This window comes from Mobula birostris, chromosome 2 (genome assembly GCF_030028105.1).
Source record: "Mobula birostris isolate sMobBir1 chromosome 2, sMobBir1.hap1, whole genome shotgun sequence".
Lineage (NCBI taxonomy): Eukaryota > Metazoa > Chordata > Chondrichthyes > Myliobatiformes > Myliobatidae > Mobula > Mobula birostris.
In genome coordinates, this window is record NC_092371.1 from 194,726,766 (window position 1) to 194,744,199 (window position 17,434).

At 43.3% G+C, this 17,434-nt stretch overlaps 1 protein-coding gene across 3 annotated transcripts in view; it reads right to left on the reverse strand.

The window, feature by feature from the left end:
* The window catches only part of nbas (NBAS subunit of NRZ tethering complex), a 304,149-nt gene that overhangs the window by 114,530 nt on the left and 172,185 nt on the right, over window positions 1–17,434 (reverse strand). For all 3 annotated transcript variants that reach the window (XR_011885018.1, XM_072251277.1, XM_072251278.1), the window contains one exon: window positions 13,847–13,923. Coding sequence is in view for 2 of the 3 variants with exons in the window: in XM_072251277.1 (XP_072107378.1) it covers window positions 13,847–13,923 (77 nt within the window). In the remaining variant the exon portion in view is untranslated. The remainder of the gene's footprint in view (window positions 1–13,846; window positions 13,924–17,434) is intronic.

The window sequence follows — 17,434 nt, forward strand, 5'->3', positions numbered from 1 at the left end:
GGGAATAGACAGCTGAGATTTCAGGTCCAGACCCAATCTAAGTGACAACTCAGATTCTTCAAACACTTTTTTTTGTATAAACACAAAACACACAAAACGCTGGAGAAACTATGGAAAGGAATAAAGGGTCAATGTTTTTGGGCCAAGACAATTCATCAGGAATGGAAAGGAAGGGGGAAGAAAGCAGAATAAGATAGGAGTGGGGAGGTGAAGGAGTACGAAGTTCAAAGTAAATTTATTATCAAACTACATATACATTGCCATATACTACCCTGAGATTCATTCCCTTACAGACATTCACAGTGAATACAGAGTAACACAATAGAAAACTGCACACAACAGAGACAAGCTACTGCAACTCTCGGTTTGGCTAGCGGCTTAATCTAGGGGAAGACAGCCCCCGGCCCGGCTAAACTTAAGAAATCTTGTTTGGGTGGATGCTGCATGAGGTATTCCCCTGTAACAAATCAGTATCACGAAATAACAAACAGTACACAATATGCGATTAAAAGATCGAGTTTCGTAAGTCTTAATTTGACTATATGGTTAGTAAAGAAACAAAAAAAAGAAAAGGGCCCATTCTCATGAAACAGTCTAATGCGCAACATTGGAGACCACAGTTCTGTCCATTTGTTCCCCGTCGACCTCCTCCGAGCGTAGCTGACACTCGGATCCTTGCTCCGAGTCCACTCCGTCCAGTGGTCTACTAACTCTCTCCATTCACGTCTTCTTTCTTCATCTCTCCCCGACAAAAGACCGTGAAATCCCTACTCCCAAACCCAGAAGACCAACATCCCTCTCATTAGATAGCACACATTCCAAAGCCTCCGTTATCTCTAGTCATAACTCAAATATTGCTGCTGCAGAGAAACCATTACCTTAGCACTGAAACATTACAGAGAGCCCATTACATTAGCAGTGAAACCTTACAGCGCATTACACTCTCCCATCACCAAACTCAGTCATGTTCTCATGACATTGAGATAATTCGTTAACCCTTGCTGCAAAACACAAAGTCCAACCCAGGTGTAAAAGGCAGTGGCATAGCTCTCCAAAACAGGTAGGAGTCACAATCTGTTCCCCCGGCACTACATAGGCCAGTCTATCCGGTGGTTAACTAATTCTCTGAGACCTCTGTACCCCCTCACCTAACTCTTCAGTTTCAGACACAACTGGGGATACTTCCAGTCTACCTGGCGATGCCTCCCCCGACCTATCACTCATGCCCACCTGCAACTTGGACCTCTCTGTCCTGTGGCCAAGACCCGCTTCATCCCTTGCTGGGTCCTGCTGCAACCCAGGTGGTCCCCCCACTTCACCTGACTCAGCAGGAGAAAGGTTGGAAGTCTCTTCCTCAATCAATGGGAAGTTAGCAAAAGAGAGCACATACCACGCATCCAGGTCCTCATCCTCCAAATCTGTATCCCTCTCAGGGGTGGGGGCCGGCCTAACCTTTTCTGCTGTGGGCCTTGCAGTCACTCCGCGTTTCTGCAGAGTTCTCTTACTAGGTGTAGGCTCCAAGTTGGGCTCTGGGTCTACCTGCACCTCTTGTCCCGGGGCAGCAGGTGGTTCCAATGGGGAATCTTGACAGGCCCATTCCCATCCTCTGGTTTCACTCGTAAAACCTCCAATGGGATCCCACCACTAAGCACATCTTTCCCTCCCCCCCGCTTTCCACAGGAATCGCTCCCTACGCGACTCCCTTGTCCATTCGTACCCCCCATCCCTCCCCACTGATCTCTCTCCTGGCACTTATCCTTGTAAGCGGAACAAGTGCTACACATGCCCTTACACTTCCTCCCTTACCACCATTCAGGGCCCCAGACAGTCCTTACAGGTGAGGCGACACTTCACCTGTGAGTCGACTGGGGTGATATACTGCGTCCGGTGCTCACGATGTGGCCTTCTATATATTGGCGAGACCCGACGCAGACTGGGAGACCGCTTTGCTGAACACCTACGCTCTGTCCGCCAGAGAAAGCAGGATCTCCCAGTGGCCACACATTTTAATTCCACATCCTATTCCCATTCTGACATGTCTATCCACGGCCTCCTCTACTGTAAAGATGAAGCCACACTCAGGTTGGAGGAACAACACCTTATATTCCATCTGGGCAGCCTCCAACCTGATGGCATGAACATCGACTTCTCTAACTTCCGCTAATGCCCCACCTCCCCCTCGTACCCCATCTGTTATTTATTTTTATACACACATTCTTTCTCTCACTCTCCTTTTTCTCCCTCTGTCCCTCTGACTATACCCCTTGCCCATCCTCTGGGTTCCCCCCCCCCCTTGTCTTTCTCCCCGGACCTCCTGTCCCATGATCCTCTCATATCCCCTTTGCCAATCACCTGTCCAGCTCTTGGCTCCATCCCTCCCCCTCCTGTCTTCTCCTATCATTTTGGATCTCCCCCTCCCCCTCCCACTTTCAAATCTCTTACTAACTCTTCCTTCAGTTAGTCCTGACGAAGGGTCTCAGCCTGAAACGTCGACTGTACCTCTTCCTAGAGATGCTGCCTGGCCTGCTGCGTTCACCAGCAACTTTGATGTGTGTTGCTTGAATTTCCAGCATCTGCAGAATTCCTGCTGTTCACTTGTAAAACTGGTAGGTTTGGCATTTGACTCTCCATCACTTAGCCGCCCAGCGACCCGCCACCTTATGTTTCCCAGGTAGCCCCAAATTCCTTATGAGGACTCAGTCTCCTGGCAGGAGTTGGGAGAACCTCACCTTTTGATCATACCTCCTCATATTTCCTTGATTCTACTTGGCAGCCGTGACCCCCGCTAATCCATAAGCCCTTTTCAGCTCTCTTCTCATGTCAGACACATACTTCTGATAAGTCTTCAGTGGTAAGTCACCCTCGTCAGTCCCAAAACAAAGGTCAATGGGCAACCTCACCTCACGCCCAAATATCAGATAATATGGCGAGTACCCAGTAGCTTCATTTCGTGTACAGTTGTAACAGTGAACCAGATGTCCAATACGTTGACTCCACCAGCTCTTCTTGCTGATCTCCAAGGTCTCAAGCATGTCTAGCAAGGTCCGATTAAATCTCTCTGGCTGGGGATCGCCCTGCAGGTGATAAGGTGTGGTCCTTGACTTCTCGACTCCAAGCATGCCCAGTAACTCATGGATGAGTCTGCTCTTGAAATCCCATCCCTGATCACTATGTATCTGTCTGGGAAGGCCATAATAAATGAAATACTTCTCCCATAACACTTTAGTCACCGTAGACGCCAACTGGTCCTTGGTAGGAAAAGCCTGTGGATATCTGGTGTAATGGTCCGTGATGACTAAGACATTTGCCATGTTGTTGGCATCGGTTTCTATTGACAGGAAATCCATACACACCAGGTCCAGAGAACCCGCACTCTGAAGGTGGGACAAGGGAGCCGCCCGCGTGGGCAGTGTCTTCCGCCGTATGCAGCAAGTGCATGACTTGCAGTATTCTTCAACCTCCAACTTCATTCGGGGCCAGTAAAACCGGTCTGAGCAATCCGTAGGTCTTTTCCATCCCCAAATGTCCAGAATTATCATGAAGTGACTTCAACGCAATCCTTCGATACTTCTCCGACAGAACCAGCTGGCAATGCTGAGGTCAGTCCAGGGGTGCGTGATCCGGTATAAGATCTGGTTCCTCAACTCCTGGTGAAGCCATTCTCTCAGTAATAGAGACACCGATGCAGGTTTCATCTTCTCTGTCTGAGCCACGTCTTCCTTTTCGACCGCTAACCAAATGGTACTGATGCTCGGATCATCTCGCTAAGCAGCTGCCACTTCTCCAGAACCCAATTCCGACAGTTGATTTGTCTTCCGAGCAGTCAGGTTACAGTAAACTTGGGGGAAGGCATTATCAGAAGCTCCCAAATGATTCACCACTTGATTCTGTCCTTCCTTTCCATCTGTCCTTATGATGATGGTAAACTGACACATGGCTTTCACCTCCGGGTCAGGAACACTCTACAAATCCTCGTCCCTGTCCGGTCCCTCATGCACCCATCAGGACAAAGCATCAGCATCAATGTTCCAGCTTCCCGGCCAGTACTTTAGGCTGAAATCATAGGCAGACAATGCCGCCAACTACTGATGGCCGGTGGCATCCAGTTTCGCCGAGGTCAGGATATAGGTCAGGGGATTGCTGTCCATCCTCACCTCAGACCTGGCCCCGTAGAAGTAGTCACTCAACTTATTCACCACCGCCCATTTCAACGCCAGAAATTGATGCTGATGCTTTGTCCTGATGGGTGCATGAGGGACCGGACAGGGACAAGGATTTGTAGAGTGTAGAGACTCCGGCTGACAAGCACAACGAGTCTTAACCCAGTGCCCTGATCCAGATACAGGACACCCCCCCAGCCCTCTTGGCTGGCATCCATGTGCAGTACATTCGGCAATTGGGGGTCTGCAAAAGCCAACACTGGCACCCTTGGTCAGCAGCTTCTTCAACGACTGAAAGGCTTCTTCACATTTTGCATCCTACCTATCCCAGTCCCAGTGCAAAGGGCTTCAACGGGCTAAGATACTCTCCACCCTCCTGTTCTTTTTACCCCCTCCCTTTCTTCCCCAAGGAAGGGTAACCATACAGAAGCTGATTCAATGGGTAACTCACTTCTGCGTAATTCAATGGATGACTCACATTTGTGTAGCCCTTCACAAACCTCCCATAGTAACCACAGAATCCGAGGAACGAGCGCAGCACACTCACCATCTGGGGTCTTGGCCAAGTGGTCACCACCTCTATCTTAGCTGGATCTGTAGCCACTCTATCCTATGAGACTATGTGCCCAACATAGCTAACAGACGTTTTACAGAACTGGTACTTGTCCAGGGAAAGTTTTAGCCCTTCAACTTTCAAGCGACCGAGTATGTTCAGTCACCTCTCTTCATGTTCCTCTAAGGTGGATCCAAACACTGTGAGGTCATCCAGATACAACAATACCTCAGGCAAGTTTATATCCCCCACTGTCTTCTCTATGACCCACTGGAAGTTTGCAGGGGCTCTTGATATGCCCTGGGGCATCCTTTCAAACTGAAAGAATCCCAGGGGACATATAAATGCTGTCTTCTCTTTGTTGGCCTCACTCATGGGGATCTGGTAATATCCACTCCTCAAGTCCAGCATACTGAACCATTTCGCACCACTCAGACAGGCCAGTGCGTCTTCCATCCTTGCGATTGTATACTGGTCAGGGATGGTGTGCCTGTTCAGAGTCCTATAATCCACGCTCATCCATATCTTCCCATTCTTTTCCGGGCCACTACTACTGGGGACGCATAGGGGCTTTGGGAATTGGTGATGATCCTAGCTTCCTTCAATTTACACAAATGCTGCCGAATGTCTTCCACCTCTGCAGGAGCCAGTCACTGCGATCTCTCTCTAAACAGGGTGTCCTTGGTCAACCAGATAGTGTGACGAATGCTCTTGGAACAACCCACATTAAACTCGTCAGTGGAAAAGACACCTTCCAGCTTCAACATCTTCTCTACCAACCTCCTCTTCCAACCCGCAGGAACTGGGGAGACCCTAAAGTTGAATGATTCAGTGGTCAACTTTCCCCCCTTTTCCAATAATTTTTCCCCAGCTTGTCTCAGAGAGACACTAGACATTACTGTCACCAGGAAAAGATGTGCGAGGGGCATCCCCCGCTTGAAGGTGACCTCCTCTTCACAGTGTTCCTGACAATCACTGCCATCCTGCTCGCCTGTACAACTGAGGGCTTCACCAGTACCCCAGCAGGAAATCCAACTCCTCCTTGTGGTCTTCCAGAGTGTTCACTAACAGGGCCTTGCCCTCAGGCACTCCGGGAAATTTAGGCGTCCTCATCACTCTCACTACTTCCCTGGGCCATACTATCATTGGCTTCAACTGGGTGACTCACACAGCACAAATTCAACCAGTTTCAAAAAGATTAAAGAAACATTTTAAGCAGCAGCCTTTTGACAGCCAACACACTTCAGTGTGAAGAAGCAAGCATTCAAACACTTCATCGTTATTTTGGCATAACTGGTGAAATATTCTGCTGTTTAATGGAGGAGCTTTAATTTTGTTGATAGCAGATATTACAAAAGTCATGTATGGAAAAAGTTGCTGGCTGAGATTTTTGGGTGTAAGATGTTGATGATTTACATAATCGATTGCAAACAGATTTGGAATTCCTTTTTTCATAAATGATACTAAACCCACATGGCGACCTATCATATATGGTGCTCCATCTGTTGTATAAGAAATAGTGTTCCTAATCAGAATACTTTTATCCACAATATACATTTTTAGCTTGTTGTAGACAGATACTCAGTTGATATTGTTTTTAACTTTTTAGAAAAGAGAATCTCTTCATAAGCTCTTCCATTTTTAATAAACCATACATATGCCATTAGCAATGCCTTGTTGTCTTGCACAGATGACTCATCTAATTGTATCCCAAATTCTATTTTTTGTAGCTCTGTGCATAGTTGATTCTCAATGACTGTAGTCATTTTGTCAATATGACCAGCTACAGAGTTATTACTCAGAGGAATTGATTTTAAAATACTGGTATCCATTTTAAGAACAGTGGTGAGCACTTCTGATACAGCAGGCATTATTCATCTTTCACCAATTGTATGAGATTTTCCACACTTCGCTATCATTTTGAAAAAGTTATTAGAAGCAATGAGACCACTATCATGGTCATTTTTAGCTTTCTTGACAAATAACTTGTGTGTGTAATGCTTTTCAAATGCTTCTTTCATCTTCTGGATACCATAAGTAGCCTTTTCAGGGTGTCTTTTATGGAAGTGTTCCTGCAATCTTGATGGTTCCATGGCTTCACTAGACAGTACAGTATTGTAAATAAGGCACAAGGGAACTGATGGGATCAGAATAAAACCATACTCCAGGTATGCAACATTATATTGACGCACTTCCTTTAGTTTCTGTTTCTTAGCAGGATTAGGTTCAAGGCTTCGCTGACTTCAGAGTCATAGCAAGCACACCGCACATATTTATCCATCACTAAAGAGACTAAATTTTTAAAAAAATTAACACAAACCAGGAATGCCTGTTGGAGTTTGACGATGGCAGCAGCTGGACATGGTCCGTCAGGTCTCAGGCCGCTTTACCACCACCTCCTCCCCCCCACAACCCACACCCTTAAACACCTCCCCCCATAGCTTCTATTTCCCCTCACACCCCCCTTAGGAGACGTAACCCCCACCATTGGGAGTCACTGCATTAAACAATTAGGGTAATATCAATGTATATCTTCAGAAAGCCACAGTACTGAACACCACTAGAATAGTCTGAAAGTTCCTTCCAATTGACACATGAGCATGCTTGGCTAAGCCCGTACCTTAGGTTTAACCAGTTTGAACTGAGCAAAAATAAATTTTTTAAATTAAAATAATAAATAAACAAGTAATAACTATCCAAAACACAAGTTGTAGAGTCCTTGAAAATGAGTCCACAGATTGTGGAATCAGTTCAGTGTTGGGGGTGAGCGGTTGAGTGAGGTTATTCTCTCTAGTTCAAGTGGCTGATGGTTGAGGGGGGGAAAAAAAACTGTTCCTGAACCTGGTGGCGTGGGTCCTGAGGCTCCTGTACATTCTTCCCAATGGCAGCGGTGAGAAGAGAGCATGGTCTGGGTGGTGTGGGTTCTTGATGATAGGTGCTGCTTTCCTACAACAGAACTCCTTGGAGATGTGTTCAATGGTGGGGAGGGCTTTACCTGTGATGGACTGGGCTGTGTTTACTGCCTTTTGTAGGGTTTTCTGTACAAGGGCATTGGTATGTCCATACCAGGCGGTGAAACAACCAGTCAGTATACTGTGCATCTATAGAAGTTTTTCAAAGTTTTAGATGACATGCCAAATCTTTGCAAACTTTTAAGAAAGTAGAAATCCGGTCATGCCTTCTTTGTAATGGCACTTACGTGGTGGACCCAGGACCGAACCAAGGAAATGAAAATACCAATAACTTTAAAGTTGCTGACCCTCTCTATCTCTGGTTCCCCAATGAGAACTAGCTTATGACCACCTTCGATTCAGTCAACAACACTGATATCATCAGCAAATTTAAATATGGCACTGGAGCTGTGCATAGCCTCAGAGTCATAAGTGTACAGCGGGTAGAGCAGGGAACTAAGCACACCTGTGCTGATGGTGACTGTGATCAGTGCCGATTGCATCGGCCTCTGTTCTGGGCCGACAATTACGTGCTAGGCGGCACCTAATTAATTAGCATGTTTATTTCGGCTTTTTTCTTAAAGATGTGCTGTATGCCTCCCGGCTACCCCTGCATTCTCCGCGAATTGGTACAGTATCTGGCCGGGGCCCGGGTGTTGGGGTGGTGGGACACGGGGGTGTCATCTCATCGTCGATCAGGGCAGGCAGCTCATCTTCTCCTATGACTGCCTGCCTCGATGTCGAAGGTCGAGATTCGTCGTCTGCTGTGGCTGATGTGGAAGGCTTGCTTGACTGCTGAGCCTCGCGCATTTTCCTATCATACAGTTGTTTGTAAGCACTCAAACCATCCTGCAAATATCCCCTAAACCTACGTCCTCTTTCAAAATTAAAGTTGTACTTTATCATTGCAGCGAAAATCTCACGCAGTTGCTTCACTTTCTGCATTCGGTTGAATTCAGTTTCGATTGTTATCCTTTCCTCTTCCAATTGCATCAGCTCTTCATCTATCAGTTCTTGGTCATAGGATGCCAAAACCTCTTCAACATCATCTTCGTCAACTTCCACAAGCCAAACTCACTTCGTCCTTGCTTCGTTCACCACGATCGAAACGCTTAATTATGTCTAGTTTTACACTAAGTGTAACACCCTTACTCTTTCAGGCTTTTCCGACACCTTAGAACTCATCTTGCTAACGGCTGCTCAATGCAGCGTGTTAAAGCAATGCCGTTCCGAATCCGGGGCAAAGCAACTGCTCGGGGCATGCGCTGCCTTTCTTCGTAATAGTGAAAACACCTTCTGAAAGTGAAAACAGGGTACTAATGTAGGTCTTTCGTAACAGCGAGGTTTCGTAAAGCGAACGTTCGAAAAGCGGGGGGACACCTGTATCCAGTTACACAAGGAGGTATTGAGGCCTAGATCTTGGAGCTTGATAATTAGATTTGACGGGATAATAGTGTTGAATGCAGAACTGTAGTCAATGAAGAACATCCTGATGTATGCATCTTCACTGTCCAGATGTTCCAGGACTGAGTGAAGATCCAATGAATGGCATTTGTTATTGACCTGTAGTGATGGTACACAAATTGGAGTGAAGCCAAGTCACTCCTCAGGCAAGAGTTGATACATTTCATCACCACCCTCTCTAAACACTTTAGCACAGTGGAAGTAAGTGCTACCGGATGATAGTCAATACCACATTCTTCTTGGGCACTGGTATAATTGAAGCAGGTGGATACCACGGACTGCTGAAGCAAGAGGTTAAAGATATCAGTGAAGACTCTAGCCAGTTGTTAGCACAGGTCTTCAGTATGCGTCCAGGCCAGATTTATTTGTAGGTTCACCCTCCTGAAGGGTGCTCCAGCCTTGACTTCAGAGACTGAAATCAATGGGTCGTCGGGGGAGGTAGGAGCTTGTGAAGGTGTCTCTATGCTTTGTTGGTCAAAGCAAGCATAAAAAGCATTGAGCTCATCTGGGAGTGAAACTTTATTGTCTCATGCAGTGCTGTGTAAAATTCATTGGCATACTTCTGCACACTACTGTAGTAAGACTTCTGCACACTACTGTAGTAAATTTATGTATTGCACTGTACTGCTGCTACAAATAAAAACAAATTTCATGACATATGTGAGTGATGATAAACCTGATTCTGATATAGATCTCTATTGTGGACTGAGAGTGGGAAGGGGGCAGGGAGAGGGGAATTATGGTTGGAAAAAGGGGAAGGGAGAGAGAAGGGAGCAGAAAGCACCATACAGATTCTGTAATAATCAATACACCAATTGTTTGGAATCAAATTACCTTGCCTGGTGTGTCAGGGCTGGGTGTGTTTGCACTTGCACCAGCCCCACCCCCACACTGGTACATGTTCTCTACCATCTGCCCCACACCCTTTCCACAGTGCTCCACCCTCACCATTCCCAGCAGTTGAGTATCTTTCTGTGATTCAGGTTTGGTCTGGAGTTGCTACTTTGCATGTTGGAAAGTAGCAACTCCAGATGAGTGAATCCAGATGAGGGTGAGGTATATGTGTAGATGTATATGTATATGTGTCCCACTTTTAAATCTCTTACTAGCTCTTTCTTCAGTTAGTCCTGACGAAGGGTCTCGGCCTTAATCGTTGACTGTACCTCTTCCTAGAGATGCTGCCTGGCCTGCTGCGTTCACCAGCAACTTTGATGTGTGTTGCTTGAATTTCCAGCATCTGCAGAATTCCCCGTTTCTATGATACTGGTTCTTCTTGTAAACCTTAGCAGTTAGTAAACTAATTGCTTCTGTTCCAGTATACACCCAGTTAATAAACCAAAATAACATCTTCATGGCTCAGAGTTTTTCCAAATATCATTTTATTTTCAAAAAATTCTGGCCACACACAAAATAAAAGGTTATGCAGGATTCCTAAAGCACTTGAGAATTACCTGCTAATACTATCTTTCGTTAGCCACAAACAAAACCCGCGACAGGAACTGAGTGGGTCAACAGTATCCATAGAGGGAAAGGGCAGAGTGGAGAGGGGAGACTGTCAGTGTAAAGAGGAGAATGGGGTGGTGAGAAAGGAGCGTGAGGTAATTGATGTACTGAGGAGGCGTGAAAGATAGTGGCAGAGGCTGAACAAAAAAAAGGCAGATGGAAACAGGAGTGTGAAGTTGAGATAGCTAGCTGCTGGAGGGTGATAAGCAGGAACAGAAAGGCTGTCATGCTGTAAATTGCTGTAACCTGATAAATTAGGGAGGTAATAATGGAAACCATTAGGTGGAGAGGTAAATGGCCTGTGGGAGAACTATATATGCAGTAGGGGATGGTACTAGTAGAGGGAGGGGTATAAAGAATTTGCCAAAGGGCAAATTGAAAAACTCAATGCTTATAGATGACCTACAACTGTGTCTCCAGAGTGGAGATGGTTATTCCTGTCAGTCAAGCTTGGTGAACATATTGTTGGAGAGACCGATTGGTTTTTTATGTACACAATATGCTGCTTTGTGAAAGAAGAAAAACAAACACATTTGAAATCATATGGTTAAACATAAAATTATATGGGCAAACACTCTCCAGGGAATGCTGGATTTCTGTAAGCTGACAAAAGAATGCATTTGCAGCACGTTTACGAACCTATTATTAGGTGACACAAAATTACACAAACAGCTATCCAGATTGAAATTTTGCTTACTCGGTCGTGACATGATAGAAATTTGACATTAGTTATGAAAAGTGTTATGGCTTACAGAGGCAATATTTTGCTGAAACACAGGATGCATACTACTTTCATAATTCTTGAAACAAATAATATGGGGACAGACGTTTCAAATCATGAAAATAATTAAAAGAAAATTGGCATAAAATGGAGATAGAAACAAAATTAACATTTCAAACCAATGAATTTTCATTATGTCTGTTTCTTGTGACACTTGCTGAGTCTTTCTAACATTTTCTGTTTTTATTGCAGATTTTCAGCATTAGCATTTCTTTGCTTTGAGAGAAAAACAATATTCAGTACAATTAGAAGAATCAGAATTAGTATTAGAATTAGGTTTATTATCACGGGCATGCAGTATGTCATGAAATTGGTTGCTTTACAGTGTAAATACATTTAAAAAAATCAAATTACAATAAGAAATATTAAAAGAAAGTACTGCAAAAAGAAAGGAAAATGTACACGAAAATCTCTGCCATAAACAACCAGTGATGAAGTCTTAAAGCAAATGACAGGGACCTTGATGCTTGCTTGGGAGAGAGGTTAAAAAAAAGTGCAAAGATGCCGAAGATTCTTGGTTGTGGACAAAAACTGCAAATTCTAAACAAAAACAGATATTGTTGGAAGTACTCAGCAAGTTGAGCAGCATCAGTAAGGAGAGATGCAAAGCTTTGAGTCAAGAACCCTTCATTAAAAACAGGGAAAGTGAAGAAACAAGCATGTTTTAAGTTGTAAGAGAGGGAAGTTGGAGAGAACACAACAATATTGTGTAAAAGGTAAATCAGTTTGTCAAGAGAACAATTTTAAAATCTGCTTTTGGAGACAGAAAAAGCCATGTCATTGGAGTAAAACAAAAGGCTGGTTATCTAAGACTGACAATTCAGTATTAAGTCCTGAAGGCTACAATCTACATAATGGAAGAAGACCTGCCGTTCCTTGATCTTCCATTGGGAATTGTTGGAGCAATGATGAAAACAAGGAAGTCAGATTAGGCAAATAAGAGTAAATCTGCAGATGCTGGAAATCCAAGCAATACATACAAAATGCAGGAGGGATTCAGCAGGCCAGGCAGCATCTAAGGAAAAAAGTACAGTCGATGTTTAAGGCCGCGACCTTTCAGCAGGATACATCAGATTAGGTGTGTACTCCTCAAGAATTAAATTGAAAGAGGTGACCAAAAGCTTGAAGGTTGAACAAAGATGTTCAGTAAAGTCACCACCCAATCTGGGTTGGGTTTCTTCAATCAAAGGGATCATGTTATGTACACCAAATATAAGATTGTAGATTGGAAGAACTGTAAGTGAATTGGTGTTTTGCTTGGAAGTACGATTTTGGTCCTTAGAACGTGAAAATGGAAAAAAAGCAAAGAAGAGCATGTGTTGCACTTCCCTTTGGAATGCTCAAACGGGTGGGGAGAAGATGATGTGTCTCATTGTAGAATCTTGCTGGAGGTTGTGGAAAAAGTCTTAGCAAAGAAATAAATGTCTAGATGATGGAAAGCAGAGCCAGAAACAGGTTTCTTATTACTGACTACTTATTATCACTGCTACCACAAACAACAAATTCCTCAACATATGTCAGTGATAATAAACCTAATTCTATGTCATGTAGTACAGTGCAATACATAAAAAAACTACAAACTACAGTAAAAAATTACAAGTTAGAGTAAAAAATATAAATACAGTGTAAAAAGTAAACAGAGTAGTGAGGTAGTGCTCATGTGTTCATGTACGAATCCGCAGGGGTTCCTAAAACACTCACCCGTTTGTCTTTAGGCTCCTGTACCATCTCCTTGATGGCAGTAATGAGAAGGGTTGGTGCACTTGATATTTTTTTGTTATTGTAACCTAGTAATTTTTATGTTTTACACTGTACTGCTTCAACACAAACATTAAATTTCATGACATATGCCAGTGATAATACACCTGATTCTGAAGTCCCTACCAACTAAAATCTCAGTGCTTGCTGAACTACAGTGGTTCTTAGATAAACAAGCTACAGGCATCACACTCTTGTTCCTCCTGGCTCAGCAATCTCCTCTTGCCCAACAAACATGTAAACCTCCTGAACCCTACCAGTTCTGAAATCCTGATCTTCCTCAATTATGGTAAAGTCACTGTATGGAAAGGGGGAATAATTCTATATCATTTGTTGATCTGGAATAAAACCTAAGCTGATAAGATCAAACCTAATGCCCATACAATCATATATGACCTTTACAATGATACCACCTTAGTTCCTAATGTTGAAACTGTTCAACATCAGCAAGTGTAGCAATATATATCTTTTAACAACAGCAAATATCATACAGATGCTGTTCAGGAGGGCTATATTTTCCATAAATTTGGAAAAAAGTAGTAATTTGGGAAACAATTTGCTCTGCTATCAAAACCTGGTGGATAGTGCAGAATATCAAAATAATCTTACAGTTTATCCTGCAGTACACATTAAAAACTACATGTTATGAATCCAACTATAATGTTCAGTACCATACCTGAGGCAAGGCCAGAAGATACGCTAGAGCTAAGGTCATATCCTTCGGTAAAGCATCATTGGCCAGTTGCAAAAGAACTGTTAAAAAAAAATGTAGGATTAAAAACCACAAGACAAATATTTCTTTAAAAAAGTCATCATCTTAATTACTTTATAATAGGCATAGTAACAGGCCCTTCCAGCCCCACAAACCCACGCTGTCGAATTACACATATATGACGAATTAACCTACTAGATCGTATGTCTTTGGAATGTGGGAGAGAAACAAAGCACCCAGAGAAAACATATGTGGTCACGGGGAGATCGCACAAACACCATACAGACAGCAAAAGCGGTGACATAGGGTCTGAGAATGTTGAAACTTTGTGGGTTGAGTTAAGAAGCTGCAAGGGTGAAAAAAAAAAACATTATGGGAATCATATATTCAAATAGTAGCCAAGATGAGGGGTTGAGATTTCAAAGGGAGCTGGAAAAGGCATATAATAAGGGTAATGACACAATTGTAATGGGGACATCAATATGCAAGGGGATTGGGAAAATCACAAGATCACAAGAGAGGGAATTTATTGAATGCCTATGAGATGGCTTTTCACAGCAGCTTGTACTTGAGCTTAGTCAGGGAAAGGCTATCTGAGATTGGTTGTTGTGTAATATCCGAGATCATATGAGGAAGCTTAACATAAAGGAATCCGTAGGAGGCAGTGATAATAATATGATTGAATTTGAGAGGGAGAAGCATAACTCACACGTATCAGTATCACAATGGAATAAAGGGAATTACAGAGGCATGAAAGAGGAGCTTGCTCAGGTGGATTGGAATAGGATCCTGGTGGGGATTGTGGCAGTGCAGAGATGGCTGAAGTTTCTGGGAATGGTTCACAAAGCGCAGGATAGACATGTTCCACAGCCGAAGAAGTTCTCAAATGACACAGGTGGGCAACCACAGCTGACAAAGGAAGTTAAGGATTGCATAAAAGCCAAGGAAAGGGCATATAAGGTAGCAAAAGTGAGTGAGAGGTTGGATGATTGGGAAGCTTTTAAAATTCAACAAAAGGCATCTATGAACAGTTATATAAACAGTAAAAGGGAGGTGAGAGTTGATGTTAGACCACTGGAAAATGATGCTGGTGAGGTGGCAGTGGGGGACAAAGAAATGGCAGGTGAATGTAATGGGTACTTTGCATTCTCTTCTCAGTGGAAGACTCTAGCAGTGGGCCAGTGGTCCATGAGTGTCAGGGAGCAGGAGTGAGTGTCATTGCTATTACAAAGGAAAAAGTGCCAGGCAAACTCGAGGGTCTTGAGGTGGATAAGTCACCTGGGCCAGAAGGACTACATCCCTGAGTCCCGAAGGAGGTTGCTGAAGAGAAAACGGATACATTGGTCATGATCTTTCAAGAATCACTTGATCCCGGAGGGACTGGAAGATTGCAAATGTCACTCCATTCTTTAAGGGAGGAAGGCAAAAGAATGGAAATTATAGGCCAGTTAGCTTAACCTGAGTGGTTGGGAAAGTGTTGGGAGTCTATTACAAAGGATGGGGTTCTGAGGTAGTTGGAAACTAATGATAAAATAAGTCAAAGTCAGCATGGATTCAGTAAAGGGAAATCTTGCTTGACCAATCTGTTAAGAGTTCTTCAAGTAAGTAACAAGCAGAGCGGACAAAGGAGAGGCAATGGATATCATTTACTTGCATTTTCAGAAGGCTTTAGATAAGGTGCCACACATGCAGCCAAACTAAGACAAATTGGAAAAATGGGCAAAAAAGTGGCACATGGAATACATTGCGAAATGTATGATAATGCATTTCGGTAAAAGGAACAATAGTGTGGACTATTATCTAAATGGGGAGAAGGTTCAAACATCTGAGGTGCAGAGTGACTTAGGAGTCCTTGTGCAAGACTCCCAGAAGGATAATTTCCAGGTTGAGTTTGTGGTAAAGAAGGCAAATGCAATGTTGGCATTTTACTTCAAGGGGAATAGAATATAAAAGCAAGGAGACAATTTTGAGCCTTTATAAGTCAGGCTGCTCTTGGAGTATCATCAACAGCTTTGGGACCCACATCTTAAGAAGGATGCGTTGTCATTGGAGAGAGTCCAGAGGAGGTTCACGAGGATGATTCAGGGAATGAAGGGGTTAACATATGAGGAGCATTTGGCAGCTTTGGGCCTGTACTTGCTGGAATTTAGAAGAATATGTGGGTGTATCTCTTTGAAACCTACCAAATGTTGAAAGGACTAGATAAGGTGAATGTGGAGAGGATGTTTCCTCTGGTGGGGGTATACAGAACTAGAGGACACAGACTCAAAATTGAGGAACAACTCTTTAGAGCAGAGGTAAGAAGGTTTTTTTTAAAACCAGAGAGTAGTAAATCTGTGGAACACTCTGTGTAATGTGGTGGAGGCCAGGTCATGCATATATTTAAGGCAGAAGTTGATTGTTTCCTGATCGGTCAGGGCAGCAAAGGATATGGAGAGAAGGCAGGTGTATATGGTTGAGTGGGATCCAGGATCAGCCATGATGGAATAGTGGAGCAGATTAGGTGGGCTAAATGGCCTAATTCTGCTCTTATGTCTTATGGATATATGGTCAGGAATTGAGCTGCAAAGCATTACACTAACCTCTACACTACCAATCTACTATAAATTTTCTGAATGAACAATGACTAGCTTTTCACAATAAAACTAATTTTAATGTGTTTTTTAAATTTTGTACACTTTTTCCTCTTACTTTAAAATTGCACCCTACCACACTAAGCTTGTGGCATATGTGTCTTTCATTTTGGTTTATTATTGAAGCAACTAGAAGCACATATATAACTCACAGATGATATAGTTTGAAAACAATATTGTTCTTACTAAATTATTTTTACATTGCACAAGCATTTTATATTCGCTTTTCAGATCTGTAGCAATAAAAGCAATTAGTTACATTTCTAATTCTCTTCCTAACAGCTTTATATGAACAAATTAATTCTGAATTCATGCATAGTTTATGAGGTCAACTATTCTTTGACCTTTGACTAATGGTTGACTTACAGGAAATTGAAGGAAGCACTCCACTATTAATGACCCACAATTTAAAATGTTACAATCCCCTCTGTTTCTATCTAGAGATTCGAAGGACATTAGACAATGGTCTTAAAATGCAATAACGTATGCCTTCCACAGAGCATCAACAAAATCCTGATAGCATATTATGCAATTGCTTTGCTTGCACGAAGAATAGTACAAGCAATAATCTTAATGAGCTGAAAATTTAAAACTACTTCACTAAAGCAGCACTGACTTGTTTATAATTATATTTCAATATAAGTAATTCAAAATTTCTCCAATCTACATGAAGCAGATGATGAGAAACATTGATCAGGTGGATAGCCAGAGGCTTTATCCCCAGGGCTGAAATGGCTAACACGGGAAGGGGTGGGCATAGTTTTAAGATGCTTGGAAGTAGGCACAAGCAGGGTGTCGGAGGTAAGCTTTCCACACAGAGATTAGTGGGTGTGTGGAATGCACTGTCAGTGATATTGGTAGAGGCTGATACAATAAGGTCTTTTAAGAGACTCTTAGATAGGTACATGGAGCTTAGAAA